Below are 17,500 nucleotides of genomic sequence, written 5' to 3'. Positions count from 1 at the left end.
TTATTAAAATATATAGAGTTGGTAATTAGTAAATAAATAATGTTTACCAACACCAATATCTGATGTATTATTGTTGGTATCTGGGAGCTATTATTATTATTAAAGGGATATAGGGGGGAACGAATAAATAATGAGTTATTAATTCAAATACTAAATATTGAATTAGTAATTATTAAAATAGTACATGGAATTGTTAATTAGTCAAATAATAGTACAGAGGTAATTATTAATAAAACAATACCAAGTAATGAATTGTTAATTATTAAAATAATATATAGAATTGTTAATTAGTAAATAAATAATAATGTTTACCAACACAAATATCTGATGGATTATTGTTGGTATCTGGGAGCTATTATTATTATTGAAGGGATATGGGGGAAACTAATTAATAATGAATTATTTATTCATTAACTACTAAATATTTAATTGGTAATTATTAAAATAATACATGGAATCGTTAGTCAAATAATAATACAAAGGTAATTGTTAATAAAAAACTATTTTAAATAATAAATTATTAATTATTAAAATAATACATGGAATTGTTAATTATTAAAATAATAATACAGAGGTAATTGTTAATAAAACAATACCAAATAATGAATTATTTATTAAAATAATACATAGAATTGTTATCTAATAAATAATTATAATGTTTACCAACACCAATATCTGATGGATTATAGTTGGTATCTGGGAGCTATTATTATTATTATTGAAGGAATATGGGGGGGGTGGGTGGACGAATAAATAATATATTATTCATTCATTAAATACTAAATATTGAATCGGTAATTATTAAAATAATACATGGAATCATTAATTAGTCAAATAATAATACAAAGGTAATTGTTAGCAAAAAACTATTTTAAAAAATGAATTATTAATTATTAAAATAATACATGGAATTGTGAATTAGTAAAATAATAATACAGAGGTAATTGTTAATAAAACAATACCAAATACTGAATTGTTATATATTAAAATAATACATAGAATTGTTATATAATAAATAATTATAATGTTTACCAACACCAATATCTGATGGATTATTGTTGGTATCTGGGAGCTCTTATTATTATTGAAGGGATATGGGGGGAACAAATAAATAATGAATTATTAATTCATTAAATACTAAATATTGAATTGGTAATTATTAAAATAGTACATGGAATTGTTAATTAGTCAAATAATAATACAGAGGTATTTGTTAATTAAATAAAAACTATTTTAAATAATAAATTAATTATTAAAAAAATACATGGAATTGTTAATTATTAAAATAATAATTCAGAGGTAATTGTTAATAAAACAATACAAAATAATGAATTGTTAATTATTAAAATAATACATAGAATTGTTAGTGAAATATTAATAATGTTTACCAACACCAATATCTGATGGATTGTTGGTATCTGGGAGCTTATTATTATTATTGAAGGGATATGAGGGAGAATGAATAAATAATTAATTATTCATTCACAAAATACTAAATAATGTACTCTGCATGTGCCAACATTTTGGAAATATATGTTCAATATTTTTCACCACTCTGGTAATGGTGTATATTTCAAAACTGTTTTTAAATAAGAACATGTTCTTCATTATTTACTGTGTATTTTCTGTATATTGTATACAGTATATATAGTACAGTTAAATTCAAACCTCTCTGGTTTTAAAAAATAACTGTCACTTTTTTCACAAGCTGAAAACAGCTGGTGCTTTAGCACTGTGAATTTTAGTGTGAGCTACAATGTAATTAAATATATCTGATCCTTTCTAATAAAATAATAGGATAACCTTACCATGTGACCATGCATCATCTGCAATGGCCGATCCAATAAGAACGGCCAAGAAAATGCAAGCGAAAAATATGTAATTTCTCATTTTTGCTCCCAATCAATAAGCTAGATGTACACTCCTCTCCTTCCTCCTGTCATCTGCAACTGGCAGCTTCCAGCGCTGCTATTTATAAGGCCAGAGTGTGACACACCGTGATGTCATCAGTCACATGACCTAACTGCCAGGTTGCTATGGCAACGGACATGGCTCTGCTCTGTTAGGATGTGAGGATTTGAAAAAAACACTCTATGGATATATCATTACCTTAACCTTTACCAACACCAAAATCTGGGAGCTATTATTATTATTGAAGGGATTTGGGGGAACAAATAAATAATGAGTTATTATTATATATTAAATATTTTATTGTTAATTATTAAAATAATACATTAATTGTTAATTAGTAAATAATTTAATAATGTTTGCCAACACCAATATCTGATGGATTATTGTTGGTATCTGGGAGCTTATTATTATTATTGAAGGGATTTGGGGGAACGGATAAATAATAAGTTATTCATATATAAAATATTAAAAATGTTATTGTTAATTAAAATAATACATAGAATTGTTAATAATTAATAATATTTACCAACACCAATATCTGATGGATTATTGTTGGTATCTGGGAGCTTATTATTATTATTGAAGGGATTTGGGGGGGACGAATAAATAATGAGTTATTCATATATAAAATATTAAATATTTTATTGTTAATTATTAAAATAATTCATAGAATTGTTAATTTCTAAATAATTAATAATGTTTACCAACACCAATATCTGATGGATTATTGTTGGTATCTGGGAGCTTATTATTATTGAAGGGATTTGGGGGGACGAATAAATAATTAGTTTTTCATATATAAAATATTAAATATTTTATTGTTAATTATTAAAATAATACATAGAATTGTTAATAATTAATAATGTTTACCAACACCAATATCTGATGGATTATTGTTGGTATCTGGGAGCTTATTATTATTATTGAAGGGATTTGGGGGAACGAATAAATAATAAGTTATTCATATATAAAATATTAAAAATGTTATTGTTAATTAAAATAATACATAGAATTGTTAATAATTAATAATATTTACCAACACCAATATCTGATGGATTATTGTTGGTATCTGGGAGCTTATTATTATTATTGAAGGGATTTGGGGGGGACGAATAAATGAGTTATTCATATATAAAATATTAAATATTTTATTGTTAATTATTAAAATAATTCATAGAATTGTTAATTTCTAAATAATTAATAATGTTTACCAACACCAATATCTGATGGATTATTGTTGGTATCTGGGAGCTTATTATTATTATTGAAGGGATTTGGGGGGGACGAATAAATAATGAGTTATTCATATATAAAATATTAAATATTTTATTGTTAATTATTAAAATAATTCATAGAATTGTTAATTTCTAAATAATTAATAATGTTTACCAACACCAATATCTGATGGACTATTGTTGGTATCTGGGATTAAATACTAAATATTGAATTGGTAATTATTAAAATAGTACATGGAATTGTTAATTAGTCAAATAATAATACAGAGGTATTTGTTAATTAAATAAAAACTATTTTAAATAATAAATTATTAAAAAAATACATGGAATTGTTAATTATTAAAATAATAATTCAGAGGTAATTGTTAATAAAACAATACAAAATAATGAATTGTTAATTATTAAAATAATACATAGAATTGTTAATTAGTGAAATATTAATAATGTTTACCAACACCAATATCTGATGGATTGTTGGTATCTGGGAGCTTATTATTATTATTGAAGGGATATGAGGGAGAATGAATAAATAATTAATTATTCATTCACAAAATACTAAATAATGTACTCTGCATGTGCCAACATTTTGGAAATATATGTTCAATATTTTTCACCACTCTGGTAATGGTGTATATTTCAAAACTGTTTTTAAATAAGAACATGTTCTTCATTATTTACTGTGTATTTTCTGTATATTGTATACAGTATATATAGTACAGTTAAATTCAAACCTCTCTGGTTTTAAAAAATAACTGTCACTTTTTTCACAAGCTGAAAACAGCTGGTGCTTTAGCACTGTGAATTTTAGTGTGAGCTACAATGTAATTAAATATATCTGATCCCTTTTTTAATAAAATAATAATATAAACTTACCATGTGACCATGCATCATCTGCAATGGCCGATCCAATAAGAACGGCCAAGAAAACGCAAGCGAAAAATATGTAATTTCTCATTTTTGCTCCCAATCAATAAGCTAGATGTACACTCCTCTCCTTCCTCCTGTCATCTGCAACTGGCAGCTTCCAGCACTTCTATTTATAAGGCCAGAGTGTGACACACCGTGATGTCATCAGTCACATGACCTAACTGCCAGGTTGCTATGGCAACGGACATGGCTCTGCTCTGTTAGGATGTGAGGATTTGAAAAAAACACTCTATGGATATATCATTACCTTAACCTTTACCAACACCAAAATCTGGGAGCTATTATTATTATTGAAGGGATTTGGGGGGGACGAATAAATAATGAGTTATTCATATATAAAATATTAAATATTTTATTGTTAATTATTAAAATAATTCATAGAATTGTTAATTTCTAAATAATTAATAATGTTTACCAACACCAATATCTGATGGATTATTGTTGGTATCTGGGAGCTTATTATTATTATTGAAATTATTTGGGGAAACAAATAAATGAGTTATTCATATATAAAATATTAAATATTTTATTGTTAATTATTAAAATAATACATAGAATTGTTAATAATTAATAATGTTTCCCAACACCAATATCTGATGGATTATTGTTGGTATCTGGGAGCTTATTATTATTATTGAAGGGATTTGGGGGAACGAATAAATAATAAGTTTTTCATATATAAAATATTAAAAATGTTATTGTTAATTAAAATAATACATAGAATTGTTAATAATTAATAATATTTACCAACACCAATATCTGATGGATTATTGTTGGTATCTGGGAGCTTATTATTATTATTGAAGGGATTTGGGGGGGGGACGAATAAATAATGAGTTATTCATATATAAAATATTAAATATTTTATTGTTAATTATTAAAATAATTCATAGAATTGTTAATTTCTAAATAATTAATAATGTTTACCAACACCAATATCTGATGGACTATTGTTGGTATCTGGGAGCTTATTATTATTGAAGGGATTTGGGGGGACGAATAAATAATGAGTTATTCATATATAAAATATTAAATATTTTATTGTTAATTATTAAAATAATTCATAGAATTGTTAATTTCTAAATAATTAATAATGTTTACCAACACCAATATCTGATGGATTATTGTTGGTATCTGGGAGCTTATTATTATTATTGAAGGGATTTGGGGGAACGAATAAATAATAAGTTATTCATATATAAAATATTAAAAATGTTATTGTTAATTAAAATAATACATAGAATTGTTAATAATTAATAATATTTACCAACACCAATATCTGATGGATTATTGTTGGTATCTGGGAGCTTATTATTATTATTGAAGGGATTTGGGGGGGACGAATAAATAATGAGTTATTCATATATAAAATATTAAATATTTTATTGTTAATTATTAAAATAATTCATAGAATTGTTAATTTCTAAATAATTAATAATGTTTACCAACACCAATATCTGATGGATTATTGTTGGTATCTGGAAGCTTATTATTATTATTGAAGGAATTTGGGAGAAAGAATAATGAGTTATTTATATATAAAATATTAAATATGTTGTTGTTAATTATTAAAATAATACATAGAATTGTTAATAATTAATAATGTTTACCAACACCAATATCTGATGGATTATTGTTGGTATCTGGGAGCTTATTATTATTATTGAAGGGATATGAGGGGGAACAAATAAGTAATTAGTTATTCATATATAAAATATTAAATATTTTATTTTATTGTTAATTATAACAAGTAACGTGAGCTGCAAGAAGTGGCTGTACCGGGGTAATGGGTGCAGCTAGAGGCATCATCCTGGTACCATTTTTTAGAGCCGGCGGTCAGTTTTCAGGTTGCAACGGCTGAGGCTCGGGAGCCGCTCGGTCGTTGCCCCAGCGAGCGGGAGGGGACGCCCCCCCCTCCCGCAGCTCTTCCCGGGTCTCCCGTCCCACCGGGAGACCCGAGCAACCAGCCGGCACCTCGACTTAGATCAGGTCTCTGATGACGTAACCCGGAAGCGGCATTCGTGACATCACGTCCGGGTTACTCGGCGGCTAAAGGCGTCGAATTTAAAAAAGTGACAGTATTCAAAAATGCCGTTTTCAGCATTTTGAATACATTGAAGTGCAGTGGAGGGGTTTGGGGTCTTTTAGACCCCCAATCCCTCCATAAGGAGTACCTGTCACTGCCAATTACTGTCACAAGGGATGTTTACATTGCTTGTGAAAGCAATAAAAGTGATCAGATTTTTTTTTTTTTTAAAACCTGTGCTAAAATTTTTAAAATAAATAGGAAAAAAAATGTTTTAAAGCGCCCCCGTCGCCTCGAGCTCGCCCATTAAAGAAAACGTATAAGGAAGTCGCGCCCGCAAATGAAAGTGCTGTTCAAGCCACACATGTGAGGTATCGCCGGGATTACCAGAGTGAGAGCAATAATTTAAAAAAAAAAGAGCTACTCTGTAACTCTAAACGTTTTGTGAACAGCAGTTTTCAGTTCTTTCCACAGATTCTCGATTGGATTCAGGTCTGGACTTTGACTTGGCCATTCTAACACCTGGAATGGCCTGATGGCAGAGGCGGCTCTAGGCTTTGTGAGGCCTAAGGCAAAACTTGGACATGAGGCCCCACTCACGCCCATAATGGGAAAAATAATTCAAGCAATAAAAATTAACTGTATAAATTGCATATATTAAGAGCCTTAACCTTTGTACAGTGTACTATGAATTCACAGTTTCTAGAAACCCTGATTTAAGGGGGAATGCTGGAGACTCTGATGTAAGGAGAGTTCTGGGAAACCTGATTTGAGGGGGAAAGCTGGGGACTCTGGTGTAAAAGGGAACTCTGTGGTCACCAAAGCTCCCCCTTGCATCAGAGTTTCCAGAGTCCCCCTTACACTTCCCTTCCTCAGTCTGCCACAGTCTAGGGCAGGACAAGTCCCACTGCAGAAGGCTGCCATACCTGAGTCCCCACAGAGGGCACTGTAAATTCCAGTATAGTGCACTGCCATTCCTCCCTGAGGAATGGAAGCCTCCACATTCTAGGGCACTATAAGTCCCAGCATACTGGGCTGTCATTCCTTAGTCCCTCACAGCTGGGGGGAAAAACACAGAGTTAAACATCTAAAGGACAACTCCAAGCAAAACTAGCAATAATGTGCAGAGTCCACATGCTATATAATGTCACAGCCCCGCTACCCCTCACCTTCCACCTCAGGTGCTGTCATTGTATAGGGCAAAGGGCTCCAGCTCCACCATGTTTGGCTTTGATGTCAGATATGCAGGAGTGGCTCAGCTCCACTTTCTTCCCTGGCAACTGACTCTGGCATCACGGGGGCCCTCTCCTTCTCCCCCAGCCACCCAGGGGCCCTCTCCTTCTTTCCCAGCCACCCAGGGGCCCTCTCCTTCTTTCCCAGCCACCCAGGGGCCCCTCTCCTTTTCCTCAAGCCACCCAGGGGCCCTTTCCTTCCCCACCAGCCACCCAGGGGCCCTCTCCTTCTCCCCCAGCCACCCAGGGGTCCTCTCCTTCTCCCCAAGTCACCCAGGGGCCCTCACCCTCTCCCCCAGCCACCCAGGGGTCCTCTCCCCCAGCCACCCAGGGGCTCTATCTTTCTCCTCCAGCCACCCAGGGGCCCTCTTCTTCTCCCTCAGCCACCCAGGGGCCCTCTCCTTCTCCCCCAGCCACCCAGGGGCCATCTCCTTCTCCCCCCGCCACCCAGGGGCCATCTCCTTTCCCTCCAGCCACCCAGGGGCCATCTCCTTTTCCCCTAGCCACCCTCCAACTTCCCTGGGTCTCCTCACCCCCTTTGCGTAGTAGACACCGCAAATCTATGACCAGCAAAGTGACAAGTCGGGGCCTGGTTACCTTTATGTTTCTGGACCAGGGCAGAGCACTCCTCCCAGAGCAACAACCGATGCTAGCAGAGTGAGCTGAACAGGCGGTCACTTCCTACTGATGCAGGTACATGCCCACCAATTCTTAGGATTACATGATCAGACTGCCAATCCCCAGGCAGAGAAGGTGGGGTAAGTGTCAGCGGACAACAGACACCTGGCAGCTGCAGTGAAGGGACTGCAGCACACTGCTGCAACTTTTATATCCAAGGATTTAAAGCAATCTTTTACTTGGGACATTTCCCTGACTGTGCCCTTCTAAATGTTGTCGCTCTGCCACTGGCCGCGAGGCCCCTGTAGGTGCGAGGCCTTAGGCGACCGCCTAATTTGCCTAATTAGAGAGCCGCCTATGCCTGATGGAGTCTGCAAAAGACCTGAGACTGGGACGGAGATTTGTCTTCCAAAAAGACAATGATTCAAAACATAAAGCAAAATCTACAATGGAATGGTTCACAAAGAAACATATCCAGGTGTTAGAATGGCCAAGTCAAAGTCCAGACCTGAATCCAATCGAGAATCTGTGGAAAGAACTGAAAACTGCTGTTCACAAACGCTCTCCATTCAACCTCACTGAGCTCGAGCGCTTTTGCAAGGAGGAATGGGCAAAAATTTCAATCTCTTGATGTGCAAAACTGATAGAGACATACCCCAAGCGACTTACAGCTGTAATCGCAGCAAAAGGTGGCGCTACAAAGTATTAACTTAAGGGGGCTGAATAATTTTGCACGCCCAATTTTTCAGTTTTTTATTTGTTAAAAAATTTTGAAATATCCAATAAATTTCGTTCCACTTCATGATTGTGTCCCACTTGTTGTTGATTCTTCACAAAAAATTACAGTTTTATATCTTTGTTTGAAGCCTGAAATGTGGCAAAAGGTCGCAAAGTTCAAGGGGTCCGAATACTTTCGCAATGCACTGTATATATAATGTTTGGGGGTTCTAAGTAATTTTATAGCTAAAAATACAGCTTTTAACTTGTAAACAACATGTCAGAAATGGGCTCGGTCCAGAAGGGGTTAAATATTAAATATGGAATAGTTAATTAGTCAAATAATAATAAAGAGGTCATTGTTAATTAAAAACAATACTAAATAATATATTGTGAATTATTAAAATAATACATAGAATTGTTAATTAGTAAAATAATAACACAAAGGTCTTTGTTAATAAAACAATACTAAATAATGATTTGTTAATTATTAAAATAATACATAGAAATGTTAATTAGTCAAATAATAATACAGAGGTAATTGTTGATAAAAACAATACTAAATAATGAATTGTTATTAAAAAAAATACATAGAATTGTTAATTAGTCAAATAATACAGAGGTAATTGTTGTTAAATAAGAAATATTAAATAATGAATTGTTAATTATTAAAATATATGGAATTGTTAATTAGTCAAATAATAATACAGAGGTAATTGTTGTTAAAAAAGAAATACTAAATAATGAATTGTTAATTATTAAAATAATACATGGAATTGTTAATTAGTCAAATAATACAGAGGTAATTGTTGATAAAAACAATACTAAATAATGAATTGTTAATTATTAAAAAAAATACATAGAATTGTTAATTAGTCAAATAATAGAGAGGTAATTGTTGATAAAACAATACTAAATAATGAATTGTTAATTATTAAAAAAAATACATAGAATTGTTAATTAGTCAAATAATAACACAGAAGTAATTGTTGATAAAAAAAGACTGAATAATGAATAGTTAATTATTAAAATAATACTTAGAATTGTTAATTAGTGAAATAATAGCACAGAGGTAATCATTAATAAAAATACTCATAAATTATGAATTGTTCATAAAAATAATAATAAATAATCGTTAATAAATACAAAGTACATGTTAATCCATAATTGTTAATTAAACAAACACTATTACATAATTAATAAAGAATTCATTGTTAATTAATAAAATCATAAAAAATAATGAATTGTTCTTGTTTGTTTAAAAGCAATGCATGTTTTTGCTTGTCATGGAAACCAAGAATGCAGAATGATTGGATATGATTTTCACCAAAGACTCTCTAAGGAAGTTGGATGAGAAGGCTCACAATTGGCATTCCAATACTTCCTGAAGGAGTTCAGTAGGGTTGAGGTTCCTTTATAAAGGGCATGTATAGGGTTGGAAAAATATATCTTCTTTCTATGTTGTATGTAGCAGTGATGGCGAACCTTGGCACCCCAGATGTTTGTAAACCACATTTCCCATGATGCTCATGCTCTTTGCAGTGTTGAGTTGAGCATCATGGGAAATGTAGTTCCAAAACATCCGGAGTGCCAAGGTTAACCATCACTGTTAGTATACACAGTCTGTATTATATACAGTATGTCATATTTTGGTCTTATACTTGTCCACAGGCAGACAGACCAGGTGAATGGTTCCAGATAGATCTTGGTCATGAAATGAAGGTGACCGGAATAATGATACAAGGTGCCCGATCGTTCTCCTCTATGTACATCTCGGAGTTCTCTCTCAGCTTCAGTAATGATGGCCTCAGATGGACCGCTGTGCAAAGTTCCAATGGACAACGACAGGTAAGTTACGGATAAATGATCCACCAAATAATCATGTTCTTGATGTTGTAAACATTTTTACAAAGCCCTGCGCAGGGTATACGGGATTAAAGCTCAACTCCGGCCAATACTTATTTCTTAGTTTTGGACAGAATGGAGAAGGCATGGAACCCTTGTTGAATTTTTATTGCTGCCTGTGTCCTAATAATTGGTGTCAGCCCTCTGTGACCTCTGAAGCTGCTTTTTTTTTTTTTTTTTTTTTATTGGACATCAATGTCTGGGATTTTTTTTTTTTTTATTGGGCATCAATGTCTGGGATTTTTTTTTTTTTTTATTGGGCATCAATGTCTAGGATTTTTTTTTTTTTATTGGGCATCAATGTCTGGGATTTTATTTTTTTTTTTTATTGGGCATCAATGTCTGGGATTTTTTTTTTTTATTGGGCATCAATGTCTAGGATTTTTTTTTTTTTATTGGGCATCAATGTCTGGGATTTTTTTTTTTTTGCTTTAAAAAATGAATCTTTCTAATGCAGATCCTGTAGGACCACAGGTTTAGCACTATGGACAGCACCTACTGTAAGATAATTGGCACTCCCTGAAACGGATTAACACGTTGTTGCATGGGGTCTTTATTTTAATAAATTTGCATGCGCAAAAACCATTTGCATAAGGAATGCAGAGCCTGTGAAAAAAAAAAAAAAAATCTCCTTTGAGAAATATTTAATTTAAAACATTTTGAATAACCAAAACCTGGATATCTGGCAATTGGTCATCTATGGAGATTTACCTGTGAGCAGTAATGGGGTGCCTCAAAAATCTTTTTTCCTTTTTTCTTTTATTTTTATCAGTCCCATATTTCTGCAATTTCTGTTTTTTAATAAATTAGGAAAACTCTGCGCTTTGTATTTCAGATATTCCCTGGGAACAAGGACTCAGACACCCCAATGTGGGTCACTATGGAGGCTCCTGTCATAGCCCGATTTCTAAAACTGCACCCCGAGAAATGGAAGGGAGGTATTGCGCTGAGGATGGAAGTTTTGGGGTGCAGAGTGTAATATGAATACAATATATATATAATATTTTTACATATCTATTCATACCCTGCCGTGTCGATAAGCATACAATTTATGTTAATAAAAATATGCATAACCATAAGACCTGCCTTCCCTGGATCTGATTGTATTTAGATAATGGGTGTACAATAATTATTAAAAGAAATGAATAGGGCCAGTTTACTGCATTGTATGGGCTAATGAAATTTAAATTATTATTTTCCCTTCAGGATCCACAAACATACATATTGCTTGAAGTAAAACACCACCCCTTCTTTAAAAAAAAATTGTCCCTGTATAAAAGTAAAAAAAAAACATGTTTACTGGTAGACTTGGGCAAAGTGATTCTTTTTAATGATTCAAATCATTTGGATCAGTTCAGTGAAATTATTTGAATCACTAAATCGAATCACGATTCATTCCCCTCCAAGCTAGGATCATGAACTCCAGTCTTGTGATACACTCAGTACTCAATGTATCAACTTAGCACTTAGATTTCTTTTATGCATTCAAACTCTGTATTGAGTTGATTCACTGATTCAAATCAGTGACTCGGTAGCCAAGCCTACGTACTGGTCCATGTAGTCCAGCGTTGTCATGCTTGTAGGAAAAGTTTTCCCTGCACTGCGTCTCTCCGACCCCGCCATCCTAAATTAATTTCTACCGCATGCACGCTGCAGGGATCTGTGTCAGGTCTACAGGACCTGGCATAGCCCCGCGTCATGTCTGCGCATGCGCTGGACCTCTTGCGCATATGCACACAGATTACAGACTCCTGCCAGTAAACTGGTAGGCATCCCTCACCGTTTCTGCACACGATTCTGTGATTTTCCTCCTTGGATTTCTATGTCACTCATCCCAGGAAGCAGATCACAGGATCTCGCGCATGCACAGAACCGGCGCGGGATGTCTGCCAGTTTACTGGCAGGGGTTCCCCTGGGATGGGTGATGGGAGGCAGTTCCCAGGACCCTTGCACATGCACTGAAATGCCACAATGGATCCCCGAGTGACCTGTGACATTCCTGCGCATGCGTGGGGTCCGGGCGTGTTATCCTCACCTAGGGGAAAATGATGGACCTGAACTTTAGGAAAAAAAACATTTTTACTTAAAAAGAAAAAAATATATATGTTATTTGCAATAGGGAGGGGTTAAGAGGCAGGGGAGGGCTTTAGGTAACCTAACCACCCCATCCCCCCATGCTTAAATTTATCTCCCCCCTTCCCCACCTCCTTGAAACCCCTTTGCCACAATGGACTGTCCTTACTCCTTGCAAGGACTCATACAGTGCCTTGCGAAAGTATTCGGCCCCCTTGAACTTTTCAACCTTTTGCCACATTTCAGGCTTCAAACATAAAGATATAAAACTGTAATTTTTTTTGAAGAATTAACAACAAGTGGGACACAATCATGAAGTGGAACGAAATTTTTGGGATATTTCCAACTTTAACAAATAAAAAATGGAAAAATTGGGCGTGCAAAATTATTCAGCCCCTTTAATTTCAGTGCAGCAAACTCTCTCCAGAAGTTCAGTGAGGATCTCTGAATGATCCAATGTTGACCTAAATGACTAATGATGATAAATAGAATCCACCTGTGTGTAATCAAGTCTCCGTATAAATGCACCTGCACTGTGATAGTCTCAGAGGTCCGTTTAAAGCGCAGAGAGCATCATGAAGAACAAGGAACACACCAGGCAGGTCCGAGATACTGTTGTGGAGAAGTTTAAAGCCTGATTTGGATACATAAAGATTTCCCAAGCTTTAAACATCCGAAGGAGCACTGTGCAAGCGATAATATTGAAATGGAAGGAGTATCAGACCACTGCAAATCTACGAAGACCTGGCTGAGATGTTCCTAACCGCAACAATATTCCCGTATCTGTCATAAAAGGAACTCTGTCTGGACAGCTGACTGATAAAAGTCCCTTTGGAAACTTCTGGATGAGCATCACCAAGAAAGTCCCCTTATGACAGAAAATCACAATATAGATTAACCCTGTGCTTACTGTAATTAATTGTTAACCTTGATTGGACAAAAGATGTTAATAACCCATTTGAATGACAAACCCATTTTTATACGTCATATGAGTATATTTAAAGCCAACACGCAGTAATAAAAATCAGGTCACTATGATTCAGCCATCTTGAGTCTGTCTGATCTCATTATATACATAGCTATTTATATTGTCTGATTTGGTATCACTGACTAACAGGTATTTTGTACCTGAGGAAAAATTCCACAACAGCTTGGCGAGCCAGCCAGGAGAGGTGACGTCATCTGCAGACGGAGTGAGACATATGGACTGCATTGGATACACTGAAAATATCTGGCCAGGTAAGCCCATTGTCTGCTTACAATGTTTTTCAGTCCATCCAATGACGTACAGGTAACTGTTTATTTTTGACGTAATACCCTCTTAAAGAACCTAAACCCTTAGTCAGTGTATATATTGTTGCTACTAACACTTGTTGCGAAAGGTGAGGTTGGGTCAACCCTCATCGCTGTGGGTGTCTTGGACACGCAGAAACGTGACCCATGGTTATGGTAAAGCGGTCTCATTTCGGAGTGTCCATTTGAGACGCAGCAAGCATTGAAACTATATGACTTTTTTAACCTGACATTCCATATACGTCTAAAGTTTTCTCCCTCTATGCTCTAGTATATATATATATATATATGTGGTAATAATTTGATTTCAAGTAAGAGAACCTGTCATAATTAATTGTCCAGTAATTGTGTTGGCTGTCCAAATGCAAACTACAGATAAAGGTCTGGATCCTGGGAGGTCTAAGGCAGTTTCTATTACTGGGTAATAGTAAGGTAGTTGGACTACCACGGATTCTGACCAGAGGGGTCAATATTAAAGATCATTAGGACCACTGCTTTAGAGATTATATGCTCTGGGAGCATAGTGTATGGGCTACACAAGCCAATTAAAATGTTCTGTAGTTGGACAGCTAATAATCCTAGTTGTAGGCACCTTTAATACTAGGATATGGCAGATGTTTTGTAAAGTATATGAATCAGATTTGGCAAGAACAAACTTAAAATCGGTTGCAGAAATATGGAAGCAGGAGAGTATGAAGCTAAATGAGTTAGGGTGTGTTGAAGTGTTTCATGAAAAAACACAGCGAATTTTGTATTCATGGGTAGAAAATGAAGAGGAGCATTGCCCTTTAAATTTCTTAAGGGAGAGATTTATTCCTTCAGCGCCAGCAGCTGAACTAGACCCTAACCACAGATTTGCAGCCACTTCCTCAGCCACGTGCTTCTTTATCTGTCTCAAAGAAAAAAGGAGAGACAGGAAAAGAAGCAGGCTCTGTGACCAATGAACAGGAGGAAGGTCACCTGCTTAATTGCGAATCCAGGTCAGGGATTTGGGGAGATATAAAGGCAGTTTCCTATTACAGGGTAATGGGAAGGTTATGGGTAACAGGGTTACCAGATAAATGGGGCAGACCTGGGAGTTTGCATCCGAAGATTAAATGCTCAGGGAGCATAGCAGGCTCTGTGTCGTTGGTATGAAAAGAGGAAGTAACCAAAGGGGTTCCTTCTCCGTGAGCTCAGAGAAAAAAAAATGTTTCTCTATCTCATAAACGAACAGCATGTGATATTTTGAGGTTATTTTCTATAAAATTAAAACTAAAATGAAAAATAATATGTTACCCGTGAAAAACAGGGAATCTTGGTGCAAAATTTTGAAAATTGGCTGCTTGCCAAAGGAGTTCAAATTGTAATGGAAATATTGAATTCTAATATTTTTATATGAAATGAACATCATATATTGAACTTTTTTTGACTCCCATCTGTGTACCTGACAATTGCTTACAGCTGACATCATAAAACAAGCTGTGTTATATCTAGACCGGGAAAGCTAGTTTTTTTTACTACTTTTTGTACTGTAGGCAATATCTGAGAAGGTCTTTTTAGCTAGAACTGGTTATCTGGAAAAACCTGTTTATGGTACCTATAAACGATGCTTGGAAGGGAATAACCTGTGGGTGGGGGGGGGGGGGCTGTGAGCAGGACTGATTTAAAACCTGATCAACATGTTAACATTGAAAGGGGGTTGGTTGGGGAGGTATATAAATATACAGCCAGAGCCCTAAAAAACTCTCTTACTATGGGCTGAAGTCTCTGAGCACAGACCTCCAGAACATCGGGAGGTCTATGTAGTGTATCACTTTTATTTTTTCTTGTTTCTCCCTCCTGTAACTCTTTTCATCTTACAATTTGTCCTATAATATTGATAGCATTTGTATTTCCATTGTAACATCATTTTTTTTATTGTATTATTCACTTAATTTGCGGTTCATTTTATTTAATGTTATTAATGACAAGTTTCTCTTCTGTAATAAATGTTTTCTCTTATTTAGCACAGTGGTTATTCATTATTAATATTATTTTAATGTAAGAGATACAATAAGGTTGATATTAACATATAAAAAGGTGTAGATCACTTATTATATTTATAATCGCAGTAAGGATCAAAGGAATAAGTGTGGTAGGAAAAAATCGCCATAACAAAATGTAATTATCTTTGTTCCTATAATAGGTATAGAGTTCATTTTTGGACATTAAGGGTTACCGCAATTAACGTGACCATTGAACCCTATTGGCACTGAGCCAAAAGTTTTAAATTAGATTAACTTTTTATCTGGTTATAGTAACTTTTTATCTGGTTATAGTATTGAAGTGGTATTTTAGAGGCATCCTCCATAACCAAAGGGGAACCTCTGATCAGATTTTTGAAAATTGGGACAAAAGTTTTAGTGGATATCTGTTTGAAAGATAAAAGTACGTTAATTCCTGTCATTATGGGTATATAAAAAAGTGACCTACTACAAATAGTGTAAAGACAGGACATTAAAGCAAAGAATTGCAACCCCCCCAGAAGATAGACAGTAAATAAGGGATTCAGCCCACCTGTTTCTCGCATGCCCCATCAGAAGCATTTCATAGGGTTACTGAATAACAGTAGCAGGGGTGGGGCTGGGAGTGGCTTCCTGCTGGCTTCAAGTAATAAGGGAAGTCATAGTACAGAAAAAAAAAAACACTAAATTAAGTGACGCTGTGTTGAGTTAAATTTCAGTGTTCAGTTTCAGATGAAGTGCCCAATAATCCAGTGTGTAGCAGTATTTGCCGTCTGACAACCAGATGGTCTGTCTCTTTAAATCAAGAAGAGATGGTCTGTCTGGGTGAACTGAAGGAGGGGTTACAGGTTGCTCCTGCCCTTTCTCTCCCAAAGGTGATAAAACCTTTTACTTAGTTGAATGGACACACATCCGGGGTTCTCACACAAGAACACAGGGGCAAACAGAGGCCACTATTATATGTTTCTGGCCAGCTCAGCTTGACCCAGTAATAAAAGGATCCTCAGCGGTGTGCGGGCCACAGCAGCCTGCAAGGAGCTGCTGGATAAAACGGTGCAATGTGTTGAAGCCAGTTTACTTCCAGTACAGGAGCAGGCACTAGAGGGGGAGGAGAAAGTGTTTGTTTAAAACCCCTCCTGACTGCTTTGAGCTGATGATGGCAGAGTCCGAATCTTTGATCCCTGCCAAAAAAGGCTCCTCTCTAAAGCCCTGATGAGACCCTTAATGTATATGGATCATGTTTATACACAGAGGATGGTAAGCCTGTAACTGGGAATGCAGTAGTAACAGCAAAATATAAATAAACAAAAAGAATGCAGAGGCATTAAGCGCCGGTTCACACTACCGCGACGCTACTTTCAGGGGCGACCTCCGAGATCGCGGTGCGAGCAGCGCGCCGCGACCTCGGAGCGGCCGCCACGGACTTCATAACATTGAAGTCTATGGCGGTCGCCTCCTGGTCGCCCCAAAGAAGCTCCGGACCCTTTTTCTAGGTCGGAGCGACTTGTGTCGCTCCTATTAGAACGGGTCCGTAGCTTCCCTATGGGAGGCGACCTGTGAGGCGACCAGGTCGCCTCA

At 35.4% G+C, this 17,500-nt stretch overlaps 2 protein-coding genes across 2 annotated transcripts in view; both read left to right on the top strand.

The window, feature by feature from the left end:
• The window catches only part of MPP1 (MAGUK p55 scaffold protein 1), an 894,076-nt gene that overhangs the window by 438,160 nt on the left and 438,416 nt on the right, over window positions 1-17,500 (top strand). The gene's annotated exons all lie outside the window — the stretch shown is intronic.
• LOC309559857 (uncharacterized protein) overlaps window positions 1-17,500 on the top strand; it is a gene marked incomplete at its 3' end in the record, with an annotated part of 183,408 nt that overhangs the window by 127,506 nt on the left and 38,402 nt on the right. The window contains exons 5-6 of the mRNA XM_082263282.1: window positions 10,338-10,514; window positions 11,407-11,509. Coding sequence (XP_082119408.1) covers window positions 10,338-10,514; window positions 11,407-11,509 — 280 coding nt within the window. The remainder of the gene's footprint in view (window positions 1-10,337; window positions 10,515-11,406; window positions 11,510-17,500) is intronic.

The sequence above is a fragment of the Pelophylax lessonae genome, assembly GCF_965119305.1.
Source record: "Pelophylax lessonae genome assembly, chromosome: 7".
Taxonomy (NCBI): Eukaryota; Metazoa; Chordata; class Amphibia; order Anura; family Ranidae; genus Pelophylax; species Pelophylax lessonae.
This window is presented reverse-complemented; position numbering and strand designations above follow the sequence as displayed.